At 42.9% G+C, this 27,330-nt stretch overlaps 1 protein-coding gene across 1 annotated transcript; it reads left to right on the plus strand.

Annotated features, from left to right (window-relative positions):
- The first annotated feature begins 2,425 nt into the window (after window positions 1–2,425).
- On the plus strand, window positions 2,426–20,868 carry LOC120999271 (tubulin--tyrosine ligase-like). The gene is made up of 5 exons (XM_040430141.1): window positions 2,426–2,462; window positions 2,960–3,095; window positions 14,681–14,950; window positions 15,716–15,859; window positions 20,392–20,868. The coding sequence occupies exons 1-5, from the start codon at window positions 2,426–2,428 to the stop codon at window positions 20,504–20,506; spliced, it is 702 nt and encodes a 233-aa protein (XP_040286075.1). The 3' UTR covers window positions 20,507–20,868.
- The last annotated feature ends 6,462 nt before the right edge of the window (window positions 20,869–27,330 follow it).

A 27,330-nucleotide genomic window follows, 5' to 3' on the forward strand; every position in this document is an offset into this window, starting at 1 on the left:
CCTGACCGACTTGTTCCCATGTAGGCAGCGGCCTCTGCTTCAGCAGCTGCAGCTGCAGTCTGTTGCTGCAGGATGAGAAATTTTGATTCTAATTCCGCTTCTTCTTGTGCTATGGCAGCTTCCCTAGCTGCTGTCTCTTGTGCTATGGCAACTTCCCTCGCTGCTCTCTCTTGTGCTAGGGCAGCTTCCCTAGCTGCTTCCTCTTGTGCTAGGGCAGCTTTCTTTGCTGCTAACTCCTGCATCATCATGGCTTTTTCTGTGCACTGTAGCTGAACGCGGGCAGCATCTGCCTTGGCACGAGCTCTAACTACTGAGGAACTTGCTGAGGACATCTTGCTAGCCCGTGAAGATCTGGACACATACGACTGTGCATCATCTTGCTGGGCACTGGGAATGTTCTCCCTGCCTTGCTATGTCAGTGGTAGCGTGTCATCAGCCTGGTACTTTGTACCTGATCTTAGACTCATGCTGCAGTAATGGCGTCTCAGTTTATTCCAGATCGCTACGTGGGTGTATTTTTACTGTTCTGCTTCGCGTTATTGAACTGTTGTATAACACTAGTCAGACAGCTTAACAATAATTCAGAAGTCAAGAAACGTGAGACATCAGATCTGTATGTATTCTTTTTTCTGAATAACTTTGTGTTCTGGTTCTGGTCAAGCTGCCATTTCGGTTGATGTACTGCTCCAAATTAATTAATGTTAAAGTATACGTATACTGAGAGATCAATACTGAGACAACACACAGCTGGGGGTTATAACAGGATCTCTGGTTTATTGCAGAACAGCAGACAGTATATAGGACAGGAAGGAGTGGGGGGTGTAAGGTGGCATATATCTTTTCTATTGGCTATAAACTCAGTATTTTCTGTCATATCTATGTGCAAGAGGAAGTTCCCCCCTCCCCCTTCCAGATAGGGGAAGCTGCTTCTTTCTGTCTCTTTGAAGCTGCTTGCTTGAGCTGAACGGAAACTGTCTTGTGACACATGATAAAGCAAAGAACAAGATTCTTCTTATAAGGAAAAAGTAGAAGGGTGCAGCAGCACAACGGTCGAATTTTGTGGTGGTGGTGCCCGCAGTGTCAGGTGCCAGTCTGAAAGCACCCTGTCACAGCTACTGATGAATGAAAGGTATACCACGGCACTCTCAAAACTTCAGCGTTTCAATATTTATTCCCCAATTCTCAGCGAGAATGCTGGATCATGTGATGGACCATGTGATGAGCGCAGTGACATCACCACAGGTCCTTTTCCTCACAGATAAAGACAGAAGAGAAGCCGGGCTGCGCTAACAAGTGGATTAAGGTCAGTTAAATTTATTTATTTTTTAACCCCTCCAGCCCTATTTTACTAAGCATTCTGTATTAAGAGTGGTATTATTTTCCCTTATAACCATGTTATCATGGAAAATAATACAATCTACACAACACCTAACCCAAACCTGAACTTCACAGAAGTCCGGGTTCGAGTTTGGGTACCAAACATGCCGATTTTTCTCACGCGTGTGCAAAACGCATTAAAATGTTTTGCTCTCGCGCAGAAAAATCGCACATTTTCCTGCGACGCACCCGCATCTTATCCGGGCCAAAAACATGACGCCCGTGTGAAAGAGGCCTAAGTGTGAGCAACAGGGTACAGAACTTATCCCATTTATGTAGATATTTTATAAATTAAAATAGAAAAAAAAAAAAAAACAATCCTAGAAGAAATCATCTTATTTTTGGGACTAATAATGGATTCTGATCCTTTTTCACTATTGAAGGGGCAGAAATCCTACAAGGTGAGAAGAGAACAGTACACATACCATCTATCTGTAGGGCATTCTTTGCTAAGGTTATGTTCACATTTGATTCAGAGCCAGAGTCAAAAATGCATGCATGGTTTAGGCCCCTTTCACACGAGCGATTTTTCCGTGCGGGTACAATGCGTGACGTGAACGCATAGCACCTGGACTAAATCCTGACCCATTCATTTCAATGGGTCCGTGTTAATCAGCGTTTTTCATCAGTTCTGCGGTGCGTGAAAAACATATCTTGTTTTATATTCTGCATTTTTTCATGCAACCCTGGCCCCATAGAAGTGAATGGGGCTTCAGTGAAGCAAGCGCGGATGCAGTGCGTTTTTCACTGATGGTTGCTAGGAGATGTTGTTTGTAAACCTTTAGTTTTTTTATCACGCGCCTGAAAAACGCATCAAACCGCATTGCACCCTCGCAGAAAAAACTGACTGAACTTGCTTGCAAAATGGTGCGAGTTTCCTTGAATGCATTCGAACCTAATCCATCACGCTCGTGTGAAAGAGGCCTTATAGAAACCTGGCAGACCTCATGTTAGTCATTGGGGTCCTTCAGGCACTGGTGATGGAGAACTACTTCATGCCTTACTGTTACACAGAACAGACAAAAAGAAGTTGACCCAGACTCGGGCCATGTTCACACTGCAAAATACGCAGCCTATTTTGACAAGTAAAACATTCGTGCCACTCTTCAAAAACTTTGAAATGGGTTTTAAATATACTTTAAGAGGTGGCATGTCACGTGCACTAAATACACATGACTATTTTGGGTTTGCGTGTGATCTGCAAAAATTGCAGACACATGAATTTCAATGGGGCTGCAAAAAATGCGAACAGCACACAGATGAATAAATAACAGGTTTTGATAAATCTTTTCTAAAAAAAAAATCTACATACCAATATTTTTCTGTACTGAGCTTTCAAGCTGCATCATAACTTTCGGTGTGATTGGAGCTTTTCTTTGTGTTCTTTTTGCGACTTTCGGCTTGGGAGATTTTCTGATAGTTTTGTGCTGATAGCAAGCAGAATGCTTTTGGAGTTGCCAGACAAAAAAAAAAGTTGTGATCAGTAAAAACTTGATTCCCAGATTTTACATGTTGCTAAAAACTATGAAGCTGATTGTGATATTTTGTTCTTACAGACCTTGATTTGCTGCTTCTCTTTCAGGGGAAGGAATCCTTATATCCTCTGATGCAACACAACTCCTAGACTTCATTGACAATCAAGGCCAAGTTCATGTAATACAGAAATACCTAGAAACCCCACTGCTTCTAGAACCAGGACACCGCAAATTTGATATCAGGTGGTTTTCAATTTTTTTTCCTCAAAACACAGCATGCTGTAGCATGCATTTTCCAAAAATCTTATCTCTAAGACCGGAAAAGGCATGAAAAAAAAAACACATGGGCAAATGTACAAATTTTAAAAATGCAACCCAAAAATGTCTGTAAAAAGCATATTCATTGAGCCTATTTTATCATTAAAGAGGTTCTCTGGGCTTTTAATATTGATGCCATGCCGTCTCCTCATACAGCTGATCGGTGGGGGTTCTGGGTGTCAGACCCCCGCTGATCTGATCTTGATGACCTTTCCTGAGGATACATTTTTGTTCAAGAGGTGTTTCTCTGCAGCCTTCACCACTTTCCCAAAAAGGGCATGGCCAGGGAGGAGCAGGAGCAGTTTTCTGGAGTAAAATCTACAGCGGCCAGGCTCACGGATTGCTGAAGGCTGCGCCTAATTTACCAGTGTGCATGGGTATCAAACACCGGTGACCACACCGTTTTGTGGGGGCTTTTTTTTGGGCAAAAAAACCCTCAAACACATGATTTGGTCAACATTATGAGTTTTTTAGGCTTTATGACCATATAGTGTTTTATCACCTAGTGCTTTTTAAAGGAAAATATGTACCCCTGTAGTGTCACTTCCACAGTAGAGCAGTATGGGGAAAACATTGGTGCAAAAAATGCATTACACAATGGCACTTCCGTTTTCAAACAATATAAAGTAAATAATTGATTTCTATGGGACTAAAATGCCAGGCCTAGAGCATGCTGCGATTTTTATATTTTTTTATATATTTTTTTTAATTCACCCAAAAATATACCTCAGTGGTCATAAAAATACCACTACAGGTAAACATTTGTGTGTTTGCTTATTTACCATAGACCACCAGGTAACATTTGAGAAAAATGCAACCTAAAAAGCCTAGGAAATGGCCAAAAACCCTATCTGACACCAGCCTAGGTATAGTGATAGCAACGCTAGTAGTAATCACCTAAATGGCAGAACTGCTTTATAAGGATACAGTCACACAAAAGTCTATGGGGCTATTCATAAAGCACTTTTTTTTAACTGCCAATGAATAAATAATGGACAAAAACGGCATTATGTACTGAGGGGATCCATTATATATACTGAGGGCACTATGAGGAGAGGGAGCATTTTATATGCTGAGGGCACTGCAGGGGTTGGGGTTTAAAAAGTCATCCATTTTTAGTGACCGTTAAAAACAGGTGTAACAGACTACTAATTAAAAATCGCCAAAAAAACAGATTTTTATCTGTTTTTAATAGCTATTTTTCTGTTTACTGCCTCCCACCCTCATAGATCTTTTGCTTGAGGATACTCCAAATGTTCTCAATAGGGTTGAGGTCAGGGGAGGATGGTGGCTAGAGCATGGGTTTCTCTCCTTTTCAATGCCCATAACAGCCAATTACTCAGAGGTTTTCTTTTCCGCATGAGATGGTGCATTGTCATGCATGAGGGTGTTACAGAAGGCATGTTTCTTTTTGTACCATGGAGGAAAGTGGTCAGTCAGAAACTCTATATAATTTGCCGAGGTCATTTTCACATCTTCAGGGAAGGGGCCTACCAACTCACCCTATGATTACAGCCCAAAACATGACTCCACTACCTAATTTGGAACGCGTTGTAGACATAAATTCTGTCATCTCACAAAGTACTCTGCAGGTGCATGGCAGGATGAAGGTTCCAGTTCACAATCACAGTAGAGGAATTGCCAGCAATCTGTATTGGGTTAAACAAAATCTTGCAGCTTTGAGGACAAAACACTTAAAACCTTCTCTGTAGGGCTTTGCTTAAAGGGGTCTATCAGCTCTTTCAAGCTTATCTAAGAATTGGCAAAGCATGTTAGGTCAGTTTACCATAATTATACCTATACCTTTGCTATGGCTGTCACAGTTTCCGATTGTCAGAAAATTAAGGTTGTGTGATATGCTAATTAGCCTTCCAAGTGCCTGGTAGGGCGTAATTTACAGGTTGCTGGAGCCTAAGCCCACCTCTTGCGAGTGCCCAAGCCCACCTCCATGAAGAGTCCAGGTCCACCTCTACACAAGTTCCCAGTGCAACTTCAGAAGCTAGCCAAGACTCCGACCACCTGCTCATTCTTCGTTTTGCCGAAATCTGCCAGTCAACTGCCCTGCACATGTGTGAGATTTCAGCGTGAGACAGGATGACCAGGCGGCAAAGTTTTGGCTAGCTTCTGACATCACAGAGGAGGGGGCGGTTATAAAGGAGAAAGGGGCGGCACTGTGAGCTTGTGTAGAGGTGGACCTGGGCTCTTTATGAAGGCAGCCTTGGGCACTTGCAAGAGGTGGGCTTAAGTTCCAGCAGCCTTTAATCACGCCCACTGGGCACTTGGAGGGCTAATTAGCATATCACACAAACTTCATTTTCTGATGATTTGAGACTGCGACAGCCATAAATAGTTATGATGATAATAAACTGACCTAACATGCATTAGGATGTGTTAGATATGCTTGAAAGAGATGACCGATATCTTTTAAAGGGGTTATTCGATCCATGAAATGCCCCTCCATATGCCCCGGCCCCTCACACACAATTACTTGGCATCGCTTCTGGTTGCTGCTGCTTCTCCCCGAGCACAGATGGAAACATCCGGTGTTTTGGGGAAAGGGGGGGGGGGGGTTGGTGCAGTCAATGGCAGACGGTCACGAGCCTCCCTACCATCACAGGTGACGCTAACGAGGCTCGTCCCCATAATTGGCTGCCCCCCGACACCGGATGTTTTCATCCGCGCACGGGGAGAAGCGGCAGCAAGCATGCGGGGAACAGGAGCAGCGCGGGAGCCAGGTAACTACTATGTGTTTGAGGGGCCTGGGCATATGGGGGGGAGGGCATTTCATGGATTGTATAACCCATTTAAGTTTTTTTTTCATTTCTTTTTGTTTTAGAAGTACAGTGCCTTGCAAAAGTATTCCCCCCGCCTTTTTTTTCTTTGTGTTTTGGTGCCTCACAGCCTGGTATTAACATGGATTGTTTGAGGATTTGCATCATTTAATTTACAGAACATGCCCACAACTATGATGTTTTTTTTTTTTTTATTATTGTGAAACAAACAACAAATAGGACAAAATATCAGAAAAAGTCAATGTGCATAACTATTCACCCCCCTAAAGTCAATACTTTGTAGAGCCACCTTTTGCGGCAATCACGGCTCCAAGTCGCTTTGGATACGTCTATGAGCATGCCACATCTTAGCACTGGGATTTTTGCCCATTCCTGCTTGAAAAAAACTGCTCCAGCTCCTTCAAGTTTAATGGTTTGAGCTTGTGAACAGCAATCTTTTAAATCTGACCACAGATTTTCTATTGGACTGAGATCTGGGCTTTGACTAGGCAATTCCAATACATTTACATGGTTCCCCTAAACCACTCAAGTGTTGCTTTAGCAGTGTGTTTGGGGTCATTGTCCTGCTGGAAGGTGAACCTCCGTCCTAGCCTCAAATCACACACATAGTGGGACAGGTTTTGCTCAAGAATATCCCTGTATTTAGCACCATCTTTCCCTCAACTCTGACCAGTTTCCTAGTCCCGGCTGCTGAAAAACATCCCCACAGCATGAAGCTGCCACCACCATGCTTCACTGTGGGGATGGTGTTCTTTGGGTGATGTGATGTGCTAGACATAGTGTTTTCTTTGGCCGAAAAGTTACATTTTAGTCTCATCCAACCAGAGCACCTTCCTCCATACACTTTGCGAGTTTCCCACATGCCTTATTGCAAACTCACAATGTGCCTTATTGTTTTTAGCTAAGAGTAATGGCTTTCTTCTGGCCACTCTGCCATAAAGCCCAACTCTATGGAGCGTACGGCTTATTGTCGTCCTATGTACAGATACTCCAGTCTCTGCTGTTTGAACTCTGCAGCTCCTCCAGGGTTACCTTAGGTCTCTGTGCTGCCTCTTGGATTAATGCCCTCCTTGCACGGTCCGTGAGTTTTGGTGGGCGGCCGTCTCTTGGCAGGTTTGCTGTTGTGCCATGTTCTTTCCATTTGGTTATGATATATTTGATGGTGCTTCTGGGGATCATCAAAGATTTGGATATTTTTTTATAACCTAACTCTGACTTGTACTTCTCAACAACATTGTCCCTTACTTGTTTGGAGAGTTCCTTGGTCTTCATGGCAGTGTTTGGTTAGTGATGCTTCTTGCTTAGGTGTTTCACTAAAGGGGCCTTTCAAAAAAGGTGTGTATATGTAATGACAGGTCATGTGACACTTAGGTTGCACATAGGTGGACATCATTTCACTAATTATGTGACTTCTAAAGGTAATTGGTTGCAACAGAGCTTTTTATGGGCTTCCTAACAAAGGGAGTGAATGCATACGCACATGCCAATTTTCTGTTTTCTATTTCTAAACAAGTTTTATTTATATATTTTTCTCATTTCACTTCATCAACTTAGACTATTGTGTTCTAATCCATCACATAAAATTCAGATTATCAAAACATTGAACTTAAAGGGGTTCTGCATTTTGTTTAAACTGATGATCTATCCTCTGGATAGATCATCAGCTTCTGATCGGCGGGGGTCCAACACCCGGGACCCCGCCGAACAGCTGTTTAATAAGGCAGCGGCACTCCAGCAGCGCAGCAGCCTTCTCACTGTTTACCGCTGGCCCATTGACGTCACGACTAGTATCAATGGCCTGGGCGCGACTAAGCTCCATTCAAGTGAACGGAGCTTAGCCTCGCCCAGGCCAGTTGATACTAGTCGTGACGTCACTGGGCCAGCGGTAAACAGTGAGAAGGTCGCGCCGCTGCCTTCTCAAACAGCTGATCGGCGGGAGTCCCGGGTGTCGGACCCCTGCCGATCAGATGCTGATGATCTATCCAGAGGATAGATCATCAGTTTAAACAAAGTGCAGAACCCCTTTAAGGCCTCTTTCACACTTGCGTTGTCCGGATCCGTCGTGTACTCCATTTGCCGGAGGTGCCTGCCGGATTCGTAACACCGCAAGTGAACTGAAAGCATTTGAAGACGGATCCGTCGTCAAAATGTGTTCAGTGTTACTATGGCAGCCAGGACGCTATTAAAGTCCTGGTTGCCGTAGTAGTAGTGGGGAGCGGGGGAGCAGTATACTTACCGTCCGTGCGGCTCCCGGGGCACTCCAGAATGACGTCAGAGCGCCCCATGCGCATGGATGACGTGATCCATGCGATCACGTCACCCATGCGCGTGGGGCGCCCTGACTTCACTCTGAAGCGCCCAGGGAGCCGCACGGACGGTAAGTATACTGCTCCCCCGCTCCTCACTACACTTTACCATGGCAAACAGGACTTTAGCGTCCTGGAAGCCATGGTAACCATTCAGAAAAAGCTAAACGTCGGATCCGGTAATGCGCTGAAACGACGTTTAGCTTAAGGCCGGATCCGGATTAATGCATTTCAATGGGCATTAATTCCGGATCCGGCCTTGCGGCAAGTGTTCAGGATTTTTGGCCGGAGCAAAAAGCGCAGCATGCTGCGGTATGTTCTCCGGCCAAAAAACGTTCCGTGCCGGAATTGAAGACATCCTGATGCATCCTGAACGGATTTCTCTCCATTCAGAATGCATGGGGATAATCCTGATCAGGATTCTTCCGGCATAGAGCCCCGACGACGGAACTCTATGCTGGAACAAAACAACGCAAGTGTGAAAGAGCCCTTAGGTTGTAATGTAACAAAACATGAAAAAATTCAAGGGGATGAATACTTTTGCAAGGCACTGTATATGGTAATTATACATTAATGTATTTATTCATCATTTTGGTTGGCAGCCAAATTTATAGGCAGTATAGACTGAGCTTTGGTAAAATATGCTATGACTAAATGTACCAATACATCTTTAACGGGAATCTTTCACAGTTTTCTGCTGCTCTTTTAATCCCTAATAGCTCCAGCACATGCCAATAAGTCCCCATATTCATGAGTTCACTGCTTTTCTTCACCTATCTTCCTTTGACAGTTTTTTTTTCCCCCCAACTGAATCAGCTGAAGTTGGGCGGAGAATGCCAAAAGCTCATGAATATTCAGGATTCATCATTATGCACTGGAGCTGTTCAATACAAGATTTTAGCAAAATGGGTCAATTAAAGAAGCACTCCCACAACATTTTTTTATTCTTTGACTTGTTAGAAAGGTACATGATATAAACTGTAGTGAATGTGACTTTCTTACCAGTGACTTTATTTGTGAGTTATAACCTCCCTGCTTCTCCTCAGCTGTGTCATGTGGCTGACACGCCAAATAACACACATCTATGTGTGGACAGGAAGCCGTATGAATTCCTATTGGAGTCTCAATGTCAGTCTCATAGGAATGAATAGAGAAGTAACTGATTTCCTGTCCTGTGTTGGAGATCAGAGTGTTGGTCACATAACTCAGCTGAGGATCAGAAGGGAGGTATAACTCACAAATACAGTCACTTGTAAGATTGCCTTTTACATCATGTACCTTTCTAACAGGTCAGAGAATAAAAAAATTTTGTGGGAGTGCTTCTTTAAATATAGTGACCCAGCATTTTGCTAAGGGGATTTGTCACTAGTTTATTTTGCCCTTAGTTAGAACACCATAAACCTGGTGATAGGTTCATTTTAATTACTGTCATCCAACAGCTATATTTCCAGACTTGCCCATACAGAGAGAAGAAAGCCACTGTCAGCCATTTAACGCAGAGTCTTATCTACTGGAAGAACAAAAGGAATTGGCCCTTGAACTTCAATGCCCTCGATCCTTTTTACCCCATCATCATCTTTCGGGAGAATTGAGAGTATTCCATACACAGATTGTTGGCCCATTGACTATAATCTAATGCATGTGTGGATCTTAACATCGTTTAGATTGAGATGCGTAAGCAGAACTCTATGGAGAAAGTTTTAAAGGGTTTCTATCACTTCGTTTCACCTATTTAGCTTTCAGACACTAGCGATCCGCTAGTGTCTGCTCTATCTAACCATCCTAATATAAGAGCTTATTGTCCTGCCGTTTAGCTAAAAAAATAACTTATATAGATATGCAAATGAGCCTCTAGGTGCTATGGGGGCGTGATTAGCACCTAGAGGCTCCGTCTACCTTAACAAACTGCCGCCGCCCAGCGCGTCCCTCCAGCCCGCCCATCTCCTCCGGAATGCGATGCTCCTCGTATTCGGCGCATGCGCAGTGAATGTCTGATCGCTTCCCTGCTCAGACATCTCCACTGCGCCTGCGCCGATGACGTCATAGTGCTCCGAGGAACAAGCGCAGTGGAGATGTCTGAGCAGGGAAGCGATCAGACATTCACTGCGCATGCGCCGAATACGAGGAGCATCGCATTCCGGAGGAGATGGGCGGGCTGGAGGGACGCGCTGGGCGGCGGCAGTTTGTTAAGGTAGACGGAGCCTCTAGGTGCTAATCACGCCCCCATAGCACCTAGAGGCTCATTTGCATATCTATATAAGTTATTTTTTTAGCTAAACGGCAGGACAATAAGCTCTTATATTAGGATGGTTAGATAAAGCAGACACTAGCGGATCGCTAGTGTCTGAAAGCTAAATAGGTGAAACGAAGTGATAGAAACCCTTTAAGTGTTATTTTTCTGAATAATCTGAAATTTTATTTGACCTAATACAGAGTGCTGGATATTTCTGTAATGTAATAGTGACTCTACTAAAAAAAATATCTTTTGAACAATGGAGGAATTTATCATGAAAATAACATTTAAAGTCAGCTTTCCTTGACTCTATTTTGGCATACTTTGCACCAATACACCAAACAGTTCATTGTTAAATTTAGAGTATTTTTGAACCTAACACTTACAGTGGATACAAAAAGTCTACACACCCCTGTTAAAATGTCAGGTTTCTGTGATGTAAAAAAAATGAGACAAAGATAAATAGTTTCAGAACTTTTTCCACCAACTGTATAACTCAATTGAAAAACAAACTGAAATCTTTTAGGTAGAGGGAAGAAAAAATAGAAAAATAAAATAATATGGTTGCATAAGTGTGCACACCCTTAAACTAACCTCTTAGGGACATATGACGTACCGGTACGTCATGATGTCCTGGTACTTAAGGACACATGACGTACCGGTACGTCATGTGTATTTCTGATCACCGCCGCGCGGCGGGCAGTGATCGGAACTAGGTGCCTGCTGAAATCAATCAGCAGGAACCCTGGGACAATGCCAAGGGGGGGTCCTGTGACCCCTCCCCCCGTCTTGGCGATCGCCACAAACCGCAGGTCAATTCAGACCTGCGGTTTGTGGCGGTTCGGGGGGCAAGTGCAGTGGTTATCGGGTCCCCGTGCTGCTGTGACGGGGACCCCATACCAGGGAAGGCAGCGCAATGCCTTCCTTAGGCATCGGGGCTGCCTTCCGGTGAAGAGCCTGTGAGATCCAGCCCCCTGAATCTCACAGGCAGGAAGCTGTATGAGTAATACACACTGTATTACTCATACAGCCAATGCATTCCAATACAGAAGTATTGGAATGCATTGTAAAGGGGATCAGACCACCAAAAGTTGAAGTCCCAAAGTGGGACAAAAAATTATGTAAAAAAAAGTTGAAAAAATAAAGTTTTCACCCCAAAAAATTAAAAGTTTCAAGTTAAAAAAAAAACACGTAATTTTCCCCAATTACATTACAAAAAGTGTAATACCAAGCGATCAAAAAGTCATACGCACCCCAAAATAGTGCCAATCAAACCGTCATCTCAACCGCAAAAAACATACCCTACCCAAGATAATCGCCCAAAAACTGAAAAAACTATGGCTCTCAGACTATGGAGACACTAAAACATGATTTTTTTTTTTTTTGTTTCAAAAATGAAATCATTGTGTAAAACGTACATAAAAAAAAAATAAGTATACATATTAGGTATGGCTGTGTCCGTAATAACCTGCTCTATAAAAATATCACATGACCTAACCCCTTAAAATCGTAAAAAAAATAAAAATAAAAACGGTGTAAAAAAAAGCCATTTTTTGTCACCTTACATCACAAAAAGTGTAATAGTAAGCGATCAAAAAGTCATACGCACCCCAAAATAGTGCCAATAAAACCGTCATCTCATCCCGAAAAAAATTAGCCCCTACACAAGACAGTCGCCCAAAAATTAAATAAAACTATGGCTTTCAGAATGTGGAGACACTAAAGAATCGTAAAAAAAAAAAAAAAAATGCTTTGTTATGTAAAACTGAAACAAACAACCAAAAAAAGTTGTCATATTTGGAATTGTCACGTCCGTGACAACCTGCTCTATAAAATTACCACATGATCTAACCTGTCAGATGAATAACAAAAAATAAAAACGGTGCCAAAACAGCTATTTCTTGTTACCTTGCCTCTCAAAAAGTGTAATATAGAGCAACCAAAAATCATATGTACCCTAAAATAGCACCAACAAAACTGCCACCCTATCCCGTAGTTTCTAAAATGGGGTCACTTTTTTGGAGTTTCTACTCTAGGGCTGCATCAGGGGGGCTTCAAATGGGACATGGTGTCAAAAAAAACACTGCCTTTCAAAAACCCTATGGCATTCCTTTCCTTCTGCGCCCTGCCGTGCGCCCGTACAGCAGTTTATGACCACATATGGGGTGTTTCCGTAAACTACAGAATCAGAGCCATAAATATTGAGTTTGGTTTGGTTGTTAACCCTTGCTTTGTAACTGGAAAAAAAAAATATTAAAATAGAAAATTGCCCAAAAAGTTAAATATTATCTCTATTTTCCATCAATTCTTGTGGAACACCTAAAGGGTTAACAAAGTTTGTAAAATCAGTTTTGAATACCTTGAGGGGTGTAGTTTCTAGAATGGGGTGGTTTCTATTATGTAAGCCTCACAAAGTGACTTCAGACCTGAACTGGTCCTTAAAAAGTGGGTTTTTAAAGTTCTGAATTTCAAGATTTGCTTCTAAACTTCCAAGCCTTGTAAAATCCCCAAAAAATTAAATGTCATCCCATATGGGGAATGTAAACTAATAACTATTTTTGTAGGTATTACTATGTATTATAGAAGTAGAGAAATTGAAACTTGGAAATTTGCAAATTTTTTTAAATCTTGGGTAAATTTGGTATTTTTTTAAATAAATAAATGAATTTTTTTGACTCCATTTTACCAGTGTCATGAAGTACAATATGTGACGAAAAAACTATCTCAGAATGGCCTGGATAAGTCAAAGTGTTTTAAAGTTATCACCACATAAAGTGACACTGGTCAGATTTGCAAAAAATGGCCTGGTCCTTAAAGAGGACCTTTCACTAGAATAAAAAATGTAAACTAAGCATACAGACATGGAGAGCAGCGCCCAGGGATCTCCCTGCACTTACTATTATCCGAGGGCGCCGCTCCGTTCTCCCGGTATAGGCTCCAGTATCTTCATATGTTCGGCTCAACTGAATGGAGCCTGCCGGAGTCTCCTTCTCCCAGGCTGTAGTGCTGGCCAAGCGCACCGCTCAGCTCATAGCCTGAGAGTTTTTTTTTTCTCTCAGGCTATGAGCTGAGCACTGCGATTGGCCAGCACTACAGCCTGGGAGAAGAAGACGCCGGCAGGCTCCACCCAGTTGAGCCAAATATATGAAGATACCGGAGCCTATACCGGGAGAACGGAGCGGCGCCCTCGGATAATAGTAAGTGCAGGGAGATCCCTGGGCGCTGCTCTCCATGTCTGTATGCTTAGTTTACATTTTTTATTCTAGTGAAAGGTCCTCTTTAAGGTGAAAATGAGCCCGGTCCTTAAGGAGCTAATACTTTGTTGAAGCACCTTTTGATTTTATTACAGCACTCAGTCTTTTTGGGTATGAGTCTATCAGCATGGCACATTTTGACTTGGCAAGATTCGCCCACTCTTCTTTGCAAAAACACTCCAAATCTGTCAGATTGCGAGGGCATCTCCTCTTTACAGCCCTCTTCAGATCACCCCACAGATTTTCAATCGGATTCAGGTCTGGGCTCTGGCTGGGCCATTCCAAAACTTTAAAACTCTCTGTGGACCATGGCTTTTGCTGTGGGATGTGACTAAGAAAATGTCAGGAATGACCAACTAGAGCAGCTGAACTCTATTTGGGGTTAATCAGAGGCACTTTAAATGATGGCAGGTGTATGCTGACTCCTATTTAACATGATTTTGAATGTGATTGCTTAATTCTGAACACAGCTACATTCCCAGTTATAAGAGAGTGTGCACACTTATGCAACCATATTATTATTTTTTTTGTTTGTTTTCTTCCCTCCACCTAAAAGATTTCAGTTTGTTTTTCAATTGAGTGGTACAGTTTATAGGTCACATTAAAGGTGGAAAAAGTTCTGAAATGATTTATCTTTGTCTCATATTTTTTTACATCACAGAAACCTGACATTCTAACAGGGGTGTGTAGACTTTTTATATCCACTGTATGTCTAGAAATGCAACTCCAGTTTTCTACACCACCCTAGTGGATTGACTTTGGGACTTAAAAAAAATATATAAAAAAATTTGCAATAAAAAAAGGCATAAATCTGGAGTGATACTCATTACCGTTGAACCAACCACACCCACTTTTTAATAGCTTGATAAATTCCCCCTAGTATGTTTACTTGTAACAGTATTGTTTTATTATTGATGTCTTGCAGGAGCTGGGTCCTTGTAGACAATCAGTATAACATTTTCCTGTATCGTGAAGGAGTCTTAAGAACATCTTCTGAACCATACAATGACTCTGACTTTCAAGACATGACAAGTCACTTAACCAATCACTGCATTCAGAAGGAGCATTCTAAAAACTATGGCAGATATGAAGATGGGAATGAGATGTTCTTTGAAGAATTTAATCAGTACCTTATGACATCCTTAAATATCAATCTCGAAAACAGCATCCTATGGCAGATAAAGCAAATAATAAGGTACTATCTTAAATCACCCATTTCAGAGAAGTTTTGTTGGAGGAACACCCATATCTAAAATGTCCACATGCTTATAGTAAAACGTATGTTGCACAGTCTTCAGCAGTATTGTCAAATTTATTTTGTATCACTGTAGCTCATTTTCTGAATAATCATTTTCTGGTATGAATGTAAACACATTGGCCCAGATTTACTAATCCTATAGATGACCTCGCCAACCAGTCGAGACCTGCACCAGATTTATCACAGTGGCTTAGGCTGTATAATAAATACGTTGCAGGCCTACATACTTTAACCACCTTTATACCAACTACGGGTTAGCTTACTTTGAGGCAGATTTTAATGCCAGAATTGTGGTGCAATTTTGGCACAACAGTCACATCATGAGGCCTTGCAAGTAGGACATGCCCCCTTTTCAATTAGTTGGGAAAACTATGGTTGTGCCGAATTGCGCCAAAACTGTGCTACTTTTTACACATGCTAAGAGCAGAGACTTTGGGCAATTTATTGTGTGTGGGTCTCTAAGGTTGGACCCTTGTGTAACTTTTATAACCTGATTAGTACATGAACATGCATTTCAGGACCTTTTCATACAAGGCATTGGTGAAGGTCCACATTCTAGACTTTTATGCCAAAAAATACTCTAATTAAAACTCTTGTGATGGCCATATTGACTGTACGTTACATTCTTTTTGAAGAGCTGATTAACCTGGTTTGAATGCATTGTTTTCAGTGTAACACATCTATAATTTTTATTTCATTTAGGGTCTGTCTGACTTGTATAGAACCTGCAATCAGCACAAAGCATTTGCCCTACCAGAGTTTCCAACTCTTTGGCTTTGACTTCATGGTGGATGAAGATTTGAAGGTCTGGTTGCTTGAAGTCAATGGTGCCCCTGCTTGTGCACAGTAAGTTTGTTACGGTGGTTCTGTGCATAGGAAACCATCTAGTGAAACCTTATTTGGGTATTGATAGGAGTGATTGACGGTTGTACAGCTCTGCAGAATATGTTTGTGCTATGTCAGCATGAGGAAATAAAGTTAACATTCCCAAAAGTTTCATAATTGTTAATAAACGTATCTACGGATACAGTGGTTTTGTCCGTGGAGATCCTCTTTGGTCTTGTATTACATTCCTTCATTGAATGATTTCCAGCACCTTAGCACAGGGCAGTTATCAAGAACAAGCATTCCTAGGAACGCCCTTCCCGTTAATAGCCCCTATCATTGCCCATGTAAAGGGCCCTATAGATGCAATCAGCAGTTTGTGTCAAACAATGGTAGGTTGTGTGAAAGGGCATCTGTCAGCAGATTTGTACCAATGACACTGGCTGACCTGTTACATGTGCTCTTGGCAGCTGAAGGCATCTGTGTTGGTCCCATCTTCATATGTGCTCACATTGCTGAGAAAAATTAAGCTTTACTATATGCAACAGGGACATTGCTGTTACTCCTAGAGGCTCAGCTCTCTGCAACTGCCACGCCGTCTACACTTTGATTGACAGGGCCAGGCAGTTGTGATCACGTTTACATGGACTGGCCCTGTCAATGAAAGTGGAGAGGGTGATGCAGTTGCAGAGAGCTGAGCCTCTAGGAGTAATGGTAGTTGCTCCTAGAAGCTCATTTGCATATATTAAAACGTCATTGTTCTCATCAATGTGGGCACATATGAACATGGGAAGAACACAGATGCCTTCAGCTGCCAAGCGCACATGTAACAGGTCAGCCAGTTTCATAGGTACAAATCTGCTGCCAGATGCCCATTAAAGGGTTTGTCCGGGTTCCGAGCTGAACCTGTACATATCCCCATTTTCACCCCTCCAGGCCCCCTGACATTTCATGCTCCGATTCTCTCCTTTGCCCTGCATTCTTGTGAGTGCTCCTTTATAACACTGTTTCAGACTTATTTAGCAAGGAAAGTGTTAACACAAAGCTTCACCATAATGTGTAGCAGTAATTTATGGCAGTGAGTCTGCGACCCACATCTGTACACTAATTCACCCATAACTCTCCTCGCACACCTCTTGTGGCTGTGTGTCTGTGTAACGCTCTCCTCCTCCATGCTCTAGCTGCTGTGTGAGGATCGAAACACTGCTCTGTGTGTTAACCCCTTAGTGACCACCCATACGTGTTTTTACAGCGATCACTAAGGGGCCTTAGGCTGGGCTGCCGCTTTTTTATGGTGGCCCAATCTAAGCGCTGCACGGATCCCGCGGGGAGTGGGGACCCAGCTCTCACATGAGAGTTGCGGCCCTGCTCTAACAGCTCGGACCGGCAGGAGTACCGATCCGGCTGTTTAGCACTTTGCGACCGCCGCATGTAAAGTGCTGACAGAGGGAGCGGACTGTGTGAAGGCTGGCTGGGGTCTCGTGTAGGCCCCAGACCAGCCTTGATTAATTTCTAGCAGGCTGTGTCTCTCTGGCGCAGCCTGCTTGTCAATGTCAGAATAGCATTGCCATTAAAATGCAATGCACAATAAGGATAGTGCATTGCATTTTAAGAGCAATTAAGTGGTAAAAAAGAAAGAAAAAAAAGCATTTATTAAAATAAGAAACATTCCATAACAATGCTTTTTTTCCCATTGAAAATACGCTTTTCAATGAAAAAAATTAATCTCCCCCCCCATATGTTTAGTATTGCCGTGTCCGTAACGACCCGAACTACATTTACTACATATCACGTAAATTTACTCCAAGTTGATACCAATGAAAAGTACAAGTCGTCCCGCTAAAATCAAGCCCTCACACAACTCCATAGAAAGAAAAAGAAAAAAAGTTATAGGTCTTGGGAAGCGGCGATGCAAAAGCATTTTTTTCCTTTTAAAAAAAAAAGCTTTTATAGCAAAAAAAGTAGTAAAACGTAAAAAAAAAACTATGTATTTGGTATCACTGTAATCGTACTGACCCAGAGAATAAAGATATTATGTTATTTATACTGAAAAATGAACGGCGTAAAAACGCAGTGGCAGAATTGCTGTTTTTCCCATCTCCCTCCCAGAAAGAGTTAATAAAAGTTAATCAGAAAGTTATGTGTACACCAAAATGACGCCATTAAAAACTACAACTTTTCCTGCAAAAAAAAGCCCTCATACAGCTATATAGACGGAAAAATAAAAACTTTATAGCTCTTGGAACGCGACGATGAAAAAAGGAAGTAAAACGCTTGGTCAGTAAGACCAAAAACAGGCTGGTCACTAAGGGGTTAAGCTCCTGTCTCCCTTACTCCAGGACTTCCATGCTCCAAAGAACACAGAGATAACAGTGTGCCTTGGAGCAAGCACTCCCTGACAGCCCTGATAAGGGCTTTGGTAGCTAGCATCAGGCATGCTCAACCTGCGGCCCTCCAGCTGTTGAAAAACTACAACTCCCAACATGCCCGAACAGCCTACAGCTATCAGCCTACAGCAGGGCATTGTGGGACTTGTACTTTTACAACAGCTGGAGGGCCGCAGGTTGAGCATGCCTGTGCTAATACATTAGAGCAGAACAGGACGCTAAGATGCTACTGAGCATGTGCTAGTGCCGTCCTATTCAGCTCTATGGAGATGCAGAGAGATGACCAGGCTGTGAGCTACTGCACATGCTCCAGCCTGTATGCTCATGAGAACCCGGCCATCCTCCGTGTGAAATGTCTTGGTAGAGCGGCGCAAGCGCGGCCACCCCTGCTGAAGCGCAGCAGTGGCCATAACCATGGGCAACTGTGGATGAACAAGGAGGAAATCCCTGGGTGGCAGGATATCTAAAAGATGGTACATTTTTGAAAAAGGAATTTATTTGCTGAAATCAATATTATTACAATGCCTATCATATTGAATAAGATGTCAGAGATGGGAATACCCCTTTGAGCAACAGATAAAGTGGGAAAACTGGCCCGTTCCTTCTCCACTATTTTTAAACAGCTGTTGTGATTTCACAATATATACTGCCATTTAATAGCCAAATAAATTTGCCATTCTTTATCCAAACACAATGTTAAACAGTGAAGGGTTAATGCCCTTGGATGGGAGAACTAGGAAAAATAACTGGAACTTTGGCATTTTCCTTCGCATTTCTATTAAAAATATGGTAAATTGGTCAATGAAAGTACTGTATTTTTCAGACTATAAGACGCACTTAGGATTTAGATGAGGAAAATAAGAAGAATTTTTTTTATCAGAGCAGACCCCCCTAATCAGACCTCCAAGCTCCATCAGCTTCAGATCAGACCCCAGCTCCCAACAGACTCGGCTCTGACCCCCAATGAGACCCTATCAGTCTCAGATCAGATCCTCCCCCCAGCCCCACTCAGCCTCAAATCGAACCCCCTTCAGCCACAGATCAGACCATATCGGTCTGTGATCAGGCCCCCCCAGCACCACTCGGCCTCAGATCGCACGCCCTGCCCCCATCAGACCTCAGATCAGACGTGTAAAAAAATAATAAACTTGCTTGCTCCAGACGATGCAGGACTCATTACTCTATCACTTCTTTGGGGTCTTCCCACATGCTGATAACCATTCCATGATGGAAGCAGTCATTGACATTCAGACTATAAGACACACTGCCATTTTCCACTTTTTTTATTTTATTTATTTATTTGGGGGGGGGGAGTGCGTCCTATAGTTCGAAAAATACGGTAATCATGTGCAGTATGAGCATCTGGCATATTCCCATTTCATAAAGCACCAAATAACAAAAATTCAGATACCAATTATTAATGAACAGAGGTATTAATTGCTAAATCACATAACCGATACCAAGTAAACACAAACCTCTGTATAGAGATAATAAAATGTCTTTATTCAATATGACACAAATGCATAGAATCATGGTCAGTAAAATTAGCAGCAAATAGAACCTCCCCAAAAGAGAGGACAAAGAGGAAGCCACAGAGTCAGCAGGCGACACAGGCAGCAGCAAAAAACAGAATAAGGGAAATAGCAGAGCATGCACCTGCCACTGCCAGCACAGTGAGCATATAGAGGTAAAAAAGACCTTCCCTGTTAGGCGAAATGGCATTGGGTGGAGGAGGCTGCAGGGTTGACGTGCCACACACGGTAGTACAGCGAATTTTCTGTTTCTTATCTTTTGCTCCTGCCTTTCTAGCGATTAACTTTCAAAGGTCTTTTTTTCCTGGATATGCTCACTGTGCTGGCAGTGGCAGGTGCATGCTCTGCTATTTCCCTTATTCTGTTTTTTGCTGCTGCCTGTGTGGCCCGCTGACTCTGTGGCTTCCTCTTTGTCCTCTCTCTTTTTTTTGTGGGGGGGGGGGGGTTCTATTTGCTGCTGATTTTACTGACCATGGTTCTATAAATTTTTGTCAGATTAAATAAATACATTTTATTATCTCTATACGGAGGTTTGTGCTTACTTGGTATCTGTCATAATGATATTCCCATTTCAGTAAGAATCTTAAGACTAGAGGACACATGGTTTAATATCTGCACTTTTCTCTATTTCCAGGAAACTGTATGCAGAACTTTGTCAAGGCATTGTAGATCTAGCCATCTCCACTGTCTTTTCTCTCAGCGACACTGTGCAGAAGCAGACCCAAGACAATGCATTCATCAAACTCTGAAGCCTTACCTATATACTTACAAGCACTGCTGCCACATATTACTGGCTGATATCCAATTCAATTATTTCGCCCACGATCATGCCAATAGATTGGAGATTGCACATGTCTAGATAGAGTGAAACTATGGAAAGAGCAGAAGATGAGGCGAAATGAACTGGATTCTGCTTTTATTATTTTACATGCCAAGCATTTTGTTTTTTATATATAAATATATAACTTATTTTTTATTTAAGTGTAAATGATGGATGCACATTTTAGTCAGGGCTTCAGTTTTGTTTCTTTTTTATGGATGTTTAGCGCTTGAATGCTTTTATGTCTCTACATTTTTACAAACCTATGAAGTAAAAGCCTTACTAAAGCAATTTGTATCTGACTTCTATTTTCTGTGGTGACTTAGGCACACACACAATAAAGCCTCTTCCACACAGTCGTTGTGTGTGAGGGCCAGATAGGATGCGGGTGCGTCCTATCTGGCCCTCACACACATAGGATGCGGGTGCGTGATTTTTCCACGCGAGTGCAAAGCGTTTTAATGCGTTTTGCACACACGTGAGAAAAATCTGCATGTTTGGTACCCAGACCCGAAGCCGGACTTCTTCACCGAAGTTCGGGTTTGGGTTAGGTGTTCTGTAGATTTAATTATTTTCCCTTATAACATGGTTATAAGGGAAAATAATAGCATTCTTAATACAGAATGCTTAGTAAAATGTCCATTGAGGGGATAAAAATAATAAACAAATTTAACTCACCCCATCCACTTGGTCACGTAGCGGATCTCCTCTTCTTTCTTCAGGACCTGGGTAAAGGACCTTTGATGACGTCACAGCGCTCATCACATGGTCCATCACCATGGTAATGGACCATGTGATGAGCGCAGTGACGTTAAAGGTCCTTTACCCAGGTCCTGAAGAAAGAAGAGGAGATCCGCTACGTGACCAAGTGGATGTGGTGAGTTAAATTTGTTTATTTTTTAACCCCTCCATCCCTAATTTACTTAGCATTCTGTATTAAGAATGCTGTTATTTACCCTTATAACCATGCTATAAGGGAAAATAATAAAGATCGGGTCCCCATCCTGATAGTCTCCTTAGCAACCATGCGTGAAAATCGCGGATGCTTGTGATTTTCACGCAGCCCCATTCACTTCTATGGGGCCTGCGTTGCATGAAAAACGCACAATATAGAGCATGCTGCGATTTTCACTCAACGCACAAGTGATGAGTGAAAATCACCGCTCATGTGCACAGCCCCATAGAAATGAATGGGTCTGGATTCAGTGTGTGACCCGCGCGGAAAACTCGCCTGTGTGAAAGAGGCCTAAGGCTTCATGAATGCAAAGCCGAAAAAAGTATTTTTTTAAAGGATCACTGAGCTTTCTGGAAACTTTTGATAGGTCATAGCAACATATGCTTGAGTGATGCTTGAAAGTTTGTGAACCTATCAGTAATTTCTGTTTCTGATTTTCACACAAGTCCTAAAAGTAGATAAAGATAAACACATTAACCAAATGGGTAAAAAATATTAGACTTGAGGAAAATTATCCAATATAACATGTCTGTAAGTGGCAAAAGTACGTGAACCTTTAGGAGTAGCAGATGGTTTGAAGGTGAAATGAGTCAGGTGTTTTTCAATCAGTGGGATGACAATGAGGTGTGAGTGAGCGACCTTTTTTTATTTAAAGAAAACAGATCTATCAAAGTCTGATCTTCACAATAGGGATCGACCGATTATCGGTTTGGCCGATATTATCGGCCGATATTGAGGATTTTGAACGTTATCGGTATCGGCATCTATTTTGCCGATATTCCGATAACGTATTGGGAACACAGAACGCGCTGCTCTCAGCGCGTTCTGTGTTCCCTCCGCAGCACAGGGGAGAAGGAAGCAGTGTCTCCTCCCCCTGTGCTGCTGCTGCCGCTGCCGCCAATGAGAGGAGAGAACATAAGAGGAGGGGAGGGGCTGTGGCCAGCGCTCCACCAATGAAGATAAGCCTTTCATTTATTCATATACAGGAGGCGGGAGCTGGCTGCAGAATCACATAGCCGGCTCCCGACCTCTATGAACTGTAGCTGTGATCTGCGGTAGTTAACTCCTCAGGTGCCGCGGATTGCAGGTACCGCTCATAGAGGTCGGGAGCCGGCTATGTGATTCTGCAGCCAGCTCCCGTCTCCTGTATATGATTGAGAGACTTATCTTCATTGGTGGCGCAGTGCGCCCCCCCCCCCCCCAAGCCCCCCAGTATTAATCATTGGTGGCGCAGTGCGCCCCCCCCCCCAAGCCCCCCAGTATTAATCATTGGTGGCGCAGTGCGCCCCCCACCCCCATCCCAATAGTAAAAACATTGGTGGCGCAGTGCCCCCCCCCCCCCCCCCCACCCAGTATTACTCATTGGTGGCAGTGGCCACAGGGTCCCCTCTCCCCTGCTCCTCCGATCGGAGCCCCAGCAGTGTTAGCCTGGGGCTCCGATCGGTTACCATGGCAGCCAGGACGCTATTGAAGCCCTGGCTGCCATGATAAGCTCCATGCTGCTGTGTGCACTATGCACAGAGCAGCAGGGACAGTGTGAGCTCCTATTCACCCTGATAGAGATCTATCAGGTGGAATAGGACAAGGGTTCTAGTCCCTAAGGGGGCTAAAAGTTAGTAAAAAAAAAAAAACACAAAAATATTAAGTATAAATGAAAAAGATTTAAAAAAACAAAAATAAATACACATTAACAATAAACAAAAAAAATACACATTAACAATAAACATTACATTTCAGCAGATTTGTGTAGGAATTTTTTTTTTCTCAAAAATGAAAATTCCCAGAATATCGGTATAAATTATCGGCTATCGGCCTGAAAGTTCACAAATTATCGGTATCGGCCCTAAAAAATCAATATCGGTCGATCCCTACTTCACAACACATGCTTGTGGAAGTGTACTATGTTAAAAAGAAAGAAGATTTCTGAAGATTTCAGAAGATGAGTTGTTGATGCTCATCAGGCCAGAAAAGGTTACAAAACCATCTCTAAAGGGTTTGGACTCCACCAATCCGCAGTCAGAAATTGTGTACAAATAGAGGATATTCAAGACCATCATTACCAACAAAGATCACTCAAGGAGCAAGGCATGCAATAGTCCGCAAGGTCACAATGGAATCCAAGTTAATCTTTAAGGTCATCAATGGTAATCGACTCCTGCACAATCAACTGTGAACACAGTGCTCTTCACTGTTTACCTGCATGTGGTCACAGTTGTAGTGGCAAGCAGGTGTAATTATAACTCCGTCATCCAATTCACTTCAATGGGACAGCTCCTTTATGATCAAGTGACTAGGGCAAGCCATCCCATTGAAGTGCTGTGTTCTCTTCAAACAACTGATCAGCGGGGGTGGCGGGAGACGGCCCCGCACTGATCTGATATTGATAACCTAACCTCAGGATAGGTCAGAAATATAGAAAGGCAGACAATCCATTTCAGGCCTTTCTCCTCACATTAGCATGTGAGGATTGCAAGCAGAAAGCCATTGATCTCCAAAAAGTACATTGCTGCTGGTCTGCAGTTTGGTAAAAGATCACCTGGACAAGCCGGAAGGTTATTGGAGCAATGTTTTGTGGACAGAGGAGCCCATAATGTGTGGATGGATGAGCCCGTAATGATTTCATAATGTTTGCAGAAAAAAAAAAATGCATTCTCATCCAGTCTTTAAAACTAGGTTGTGATGGTGTCATGGTTTGGGCCTGTTTTGTTGAATCATTTACCTCATGAATAAATGACCATCTAAGGCTACTTTCACACTTGTGGCAGGATGGATCCGACAGGCTGTTCACCATGTCGGATCCGTCCTGCGGCTATTTCGCCGGACCGCCGCTCCGTCCCCATTGACTATAATGGGTACGGGGGCGGAGCTCCGGCGCAGCACGGCGAAAGGCTGCCGGACTAAAATTACTGCATGTCAGGCTTTTTAGTCCGGCGGCTTTCGCCGTGCTGCGCCAGAGCTCCGCCCTCGTACCCATTATAGTCAATGGGGACGGAGCGGCGGCACAGCGAAATAGCCGCAGGACGGATCCGACATGGTGAACAGCCTGTCGGATCCGTCCTGCCACTAGTGTGAAAGTAGCCTGATTTACTCATTTGTTTGATTTGGTTATTTTTACTTTTAGATCTTTGTGTGAAAATCTGATGTCGTTTTAGGTCAAATTTGTGCAGAAACATTCAAGCACCACTGTATCAAAGGTTTTGATCGATGGGGGTCTGAGTGCTGAGACCCCCATTGATCACTAGAAAGAGTAGAGAGAAGTGTACTCCCGCCTTGCTGAATGAGACTGAATAAAGACTGGCCCATAGACTTTCTATTAAGCCCATCTCCTGCAGCAAGGAGAGAAAGCAAGTGATTCTCTCTCCTCATCCTAGTGATCAGTTAGGGTTAAAGCACTCAGTCCCCCACGGGATGGGGATCGAACACCTGCCGATCAGCAGTTTGAGAAGGCACTGGTGCTTGCAGTAGCGCTGCAGCCTTCTTGCAGTTTTGCCTAGGCCATGTGATGTCCCTTTGATCAGTCGCATGGTCTAGCTGTAGCTCAGACTCATAGAAGTGAATGGCAGCTGCTGTACAATGTATGGTGCTGTGCTTGGTGAGCAGAGAGAAGGCTGTGGTGCTTACAGGAGCTCTAGTGCCTTCTCAAACAGCTAATCAGTGGGGGTCCCGGGTGTCGGACTCCCACAGTTCAGATACTACTGACATTTCCAGAGGATAGGTCATCTGTTAAAAAATTCTCAGAAAACCCTTTTAATGATTTAATGAGTGATCAATGGAGTCAGGCTGTACCTGAACTCAATTTTAAGCGTCATAGCACAGGGTCTTATTATGGTACTTATGTAGGGTGCATTCTGACAGTAATTTTATAAGTTAGGCTCAACTGAACCAGAAGCATGTGTTGCAACCGTAATATAGAACCTAAAATATAACCACATTGCAGCCATCTCAATGAAGACTTAATGTGATATTTTTGTGTTTTATTTTTAATACAGTTGCACAAAGTTCTGCAAACACAATTTTGGTTTGTCAGTTGTTACAGTAAGTGGGGAAAGGAAGAGCACCAAATAAACAAACTACAACAGTAACACAGACTAGGACCCAAAGCTAGTGAGGAGGGGGATGGTAACCTCCTAGTTATCCCTGAGCCTCCCCCTGACTGCTGACAGTATGAGCTAATCCTAATGGTGGAAGAACTAATACACCGGAACCTAAGACCTGCTGAAACTGTCACAAACCCTAAATTAGGGAGTGGGGATGAGACTGCCGGGACCTTCCACCGTGAAGAGACCAGCGTCTCCCTGAGACCTAGACACAACACACACAAAAAGTAGAAACAGGAGGACTTAGCTTAAGATGAGTAAGAAGCAGGAGAACCTCTAACAACCAGCTTAGAACTCCAGAAGGAATTAACAACCGCAAGGTCTGCAGTGAGAGGCGGCTTAAATAGAGCCACTAAACAGCAAATGAGCAGAACCTGTGGAGAGGTGAGATCCTGCCCACAACAACAGACAGCAAGGATAAACAGAAAGACCTGTCAGGTAGACTCACGTGCTGCAAGTCTATCTGATCTTCTCAGACCTCTCACAGGGCAGGCAGTGACATCAGTATTGTGTGAAAACTGAGAAGAAGAAAAATTACTATCCATTTTAGTATATGGCTGTTAACATAAAGAAATGTGGAAAAAGTGAAGAGTTCAGGGTTCTGTACACTTTCTGCATGCAATATAAAAAAAAAATAGGATAGAGCAAGAGAAGGTTACGAAGGAATGAATTGCTGAGTGTCTACATTTTGTGTTCTTTTAATTGAAGCACAAGTGTGAATGAGCCATAGATGATATATACGACTCTTAGATATTTTTTTCATCCCATGATTCAGGTGAACAATAACTAACATAGTAACATAGTAACATAGTACATAAGGCCGAAAAAAGACATTTGTCCATCCAGTTCGGCCTGTCATCCTGCAAGTTGATCCAGAGGAAGGCAAAAAACCCTGTGAGGTAGAAGCCAATTTTCTCCACTTTAGGGGAATAAAAAATTTCTTCCCGACTCCAATCAGAATAACTCCCTGGATCAACGACCCCTCTCTAGTAGCTATAGCCTGTAATATTATTACGCTCTAGAAACACATCCAGGCCCCTCTTGAATTCCTTTATTGTACTCACCATCACCACCTCCTCAGGCAGAGAGTTCCATAGTCTCACTGCTCTTACCGTAAAGAATCCTCTTCTATGTTTGTGTACAAACCTTCTTTCCTCCAGACGCAGAGGATGTCCCCTCGTCACAGTCACAGTCCTGGGGATAAATAGCTGATGGGATAGATCTCTGTACTGACCCCTGATATATTTATACATAGTAATTAGATCTCCCCTCAGTCGTCTTTTTTCTAAAGTGAATAACCCTAATTTTGATAATCTTTCAGGGTACTGTAGTTGCCCCATTCCAGTTATTACTTTAGTTGCCCTCCTCTGAACTCTCTCTAGCTCTGCTATGTCTGCCTTGTTTACAGGAGCCCAGAACTGTACACAGTACTCCATGTGTGGTCTGACTAGCGATTTGTAAAGTGGTAGGACTATGTTCATATCACGGGAATCTATGCCCCTTCTGATGCAACCCATAACGTATCTGTTACTATAGAAACAAAAAAGGTTTTGTGACCAACAGATATGTATCTTGACAGGTTTTCGGTCAATAGATTCAATAACCAAATACAAAGAATAGTTGGGCGCTCTGATCAATTTATTGATTTTGAATTTATTGTAGGCAAAGAGCTGCTTTACATGCTGTACTTACAGCAGATGA

The sequence above is a fragment of the Bufo bufo genome, chromosome 4 (assembly GCF_905171765.1).
Source record: "Bufo bufo chromosome 4, aBufBuf1.1, whole genome shotgun sequence".
Taxonomy (NCBI): Eukaryota; Metazoa; Chordata; class Amphibia; order Anura; family Bufonidae; genus Bufo; species Bufo bufo.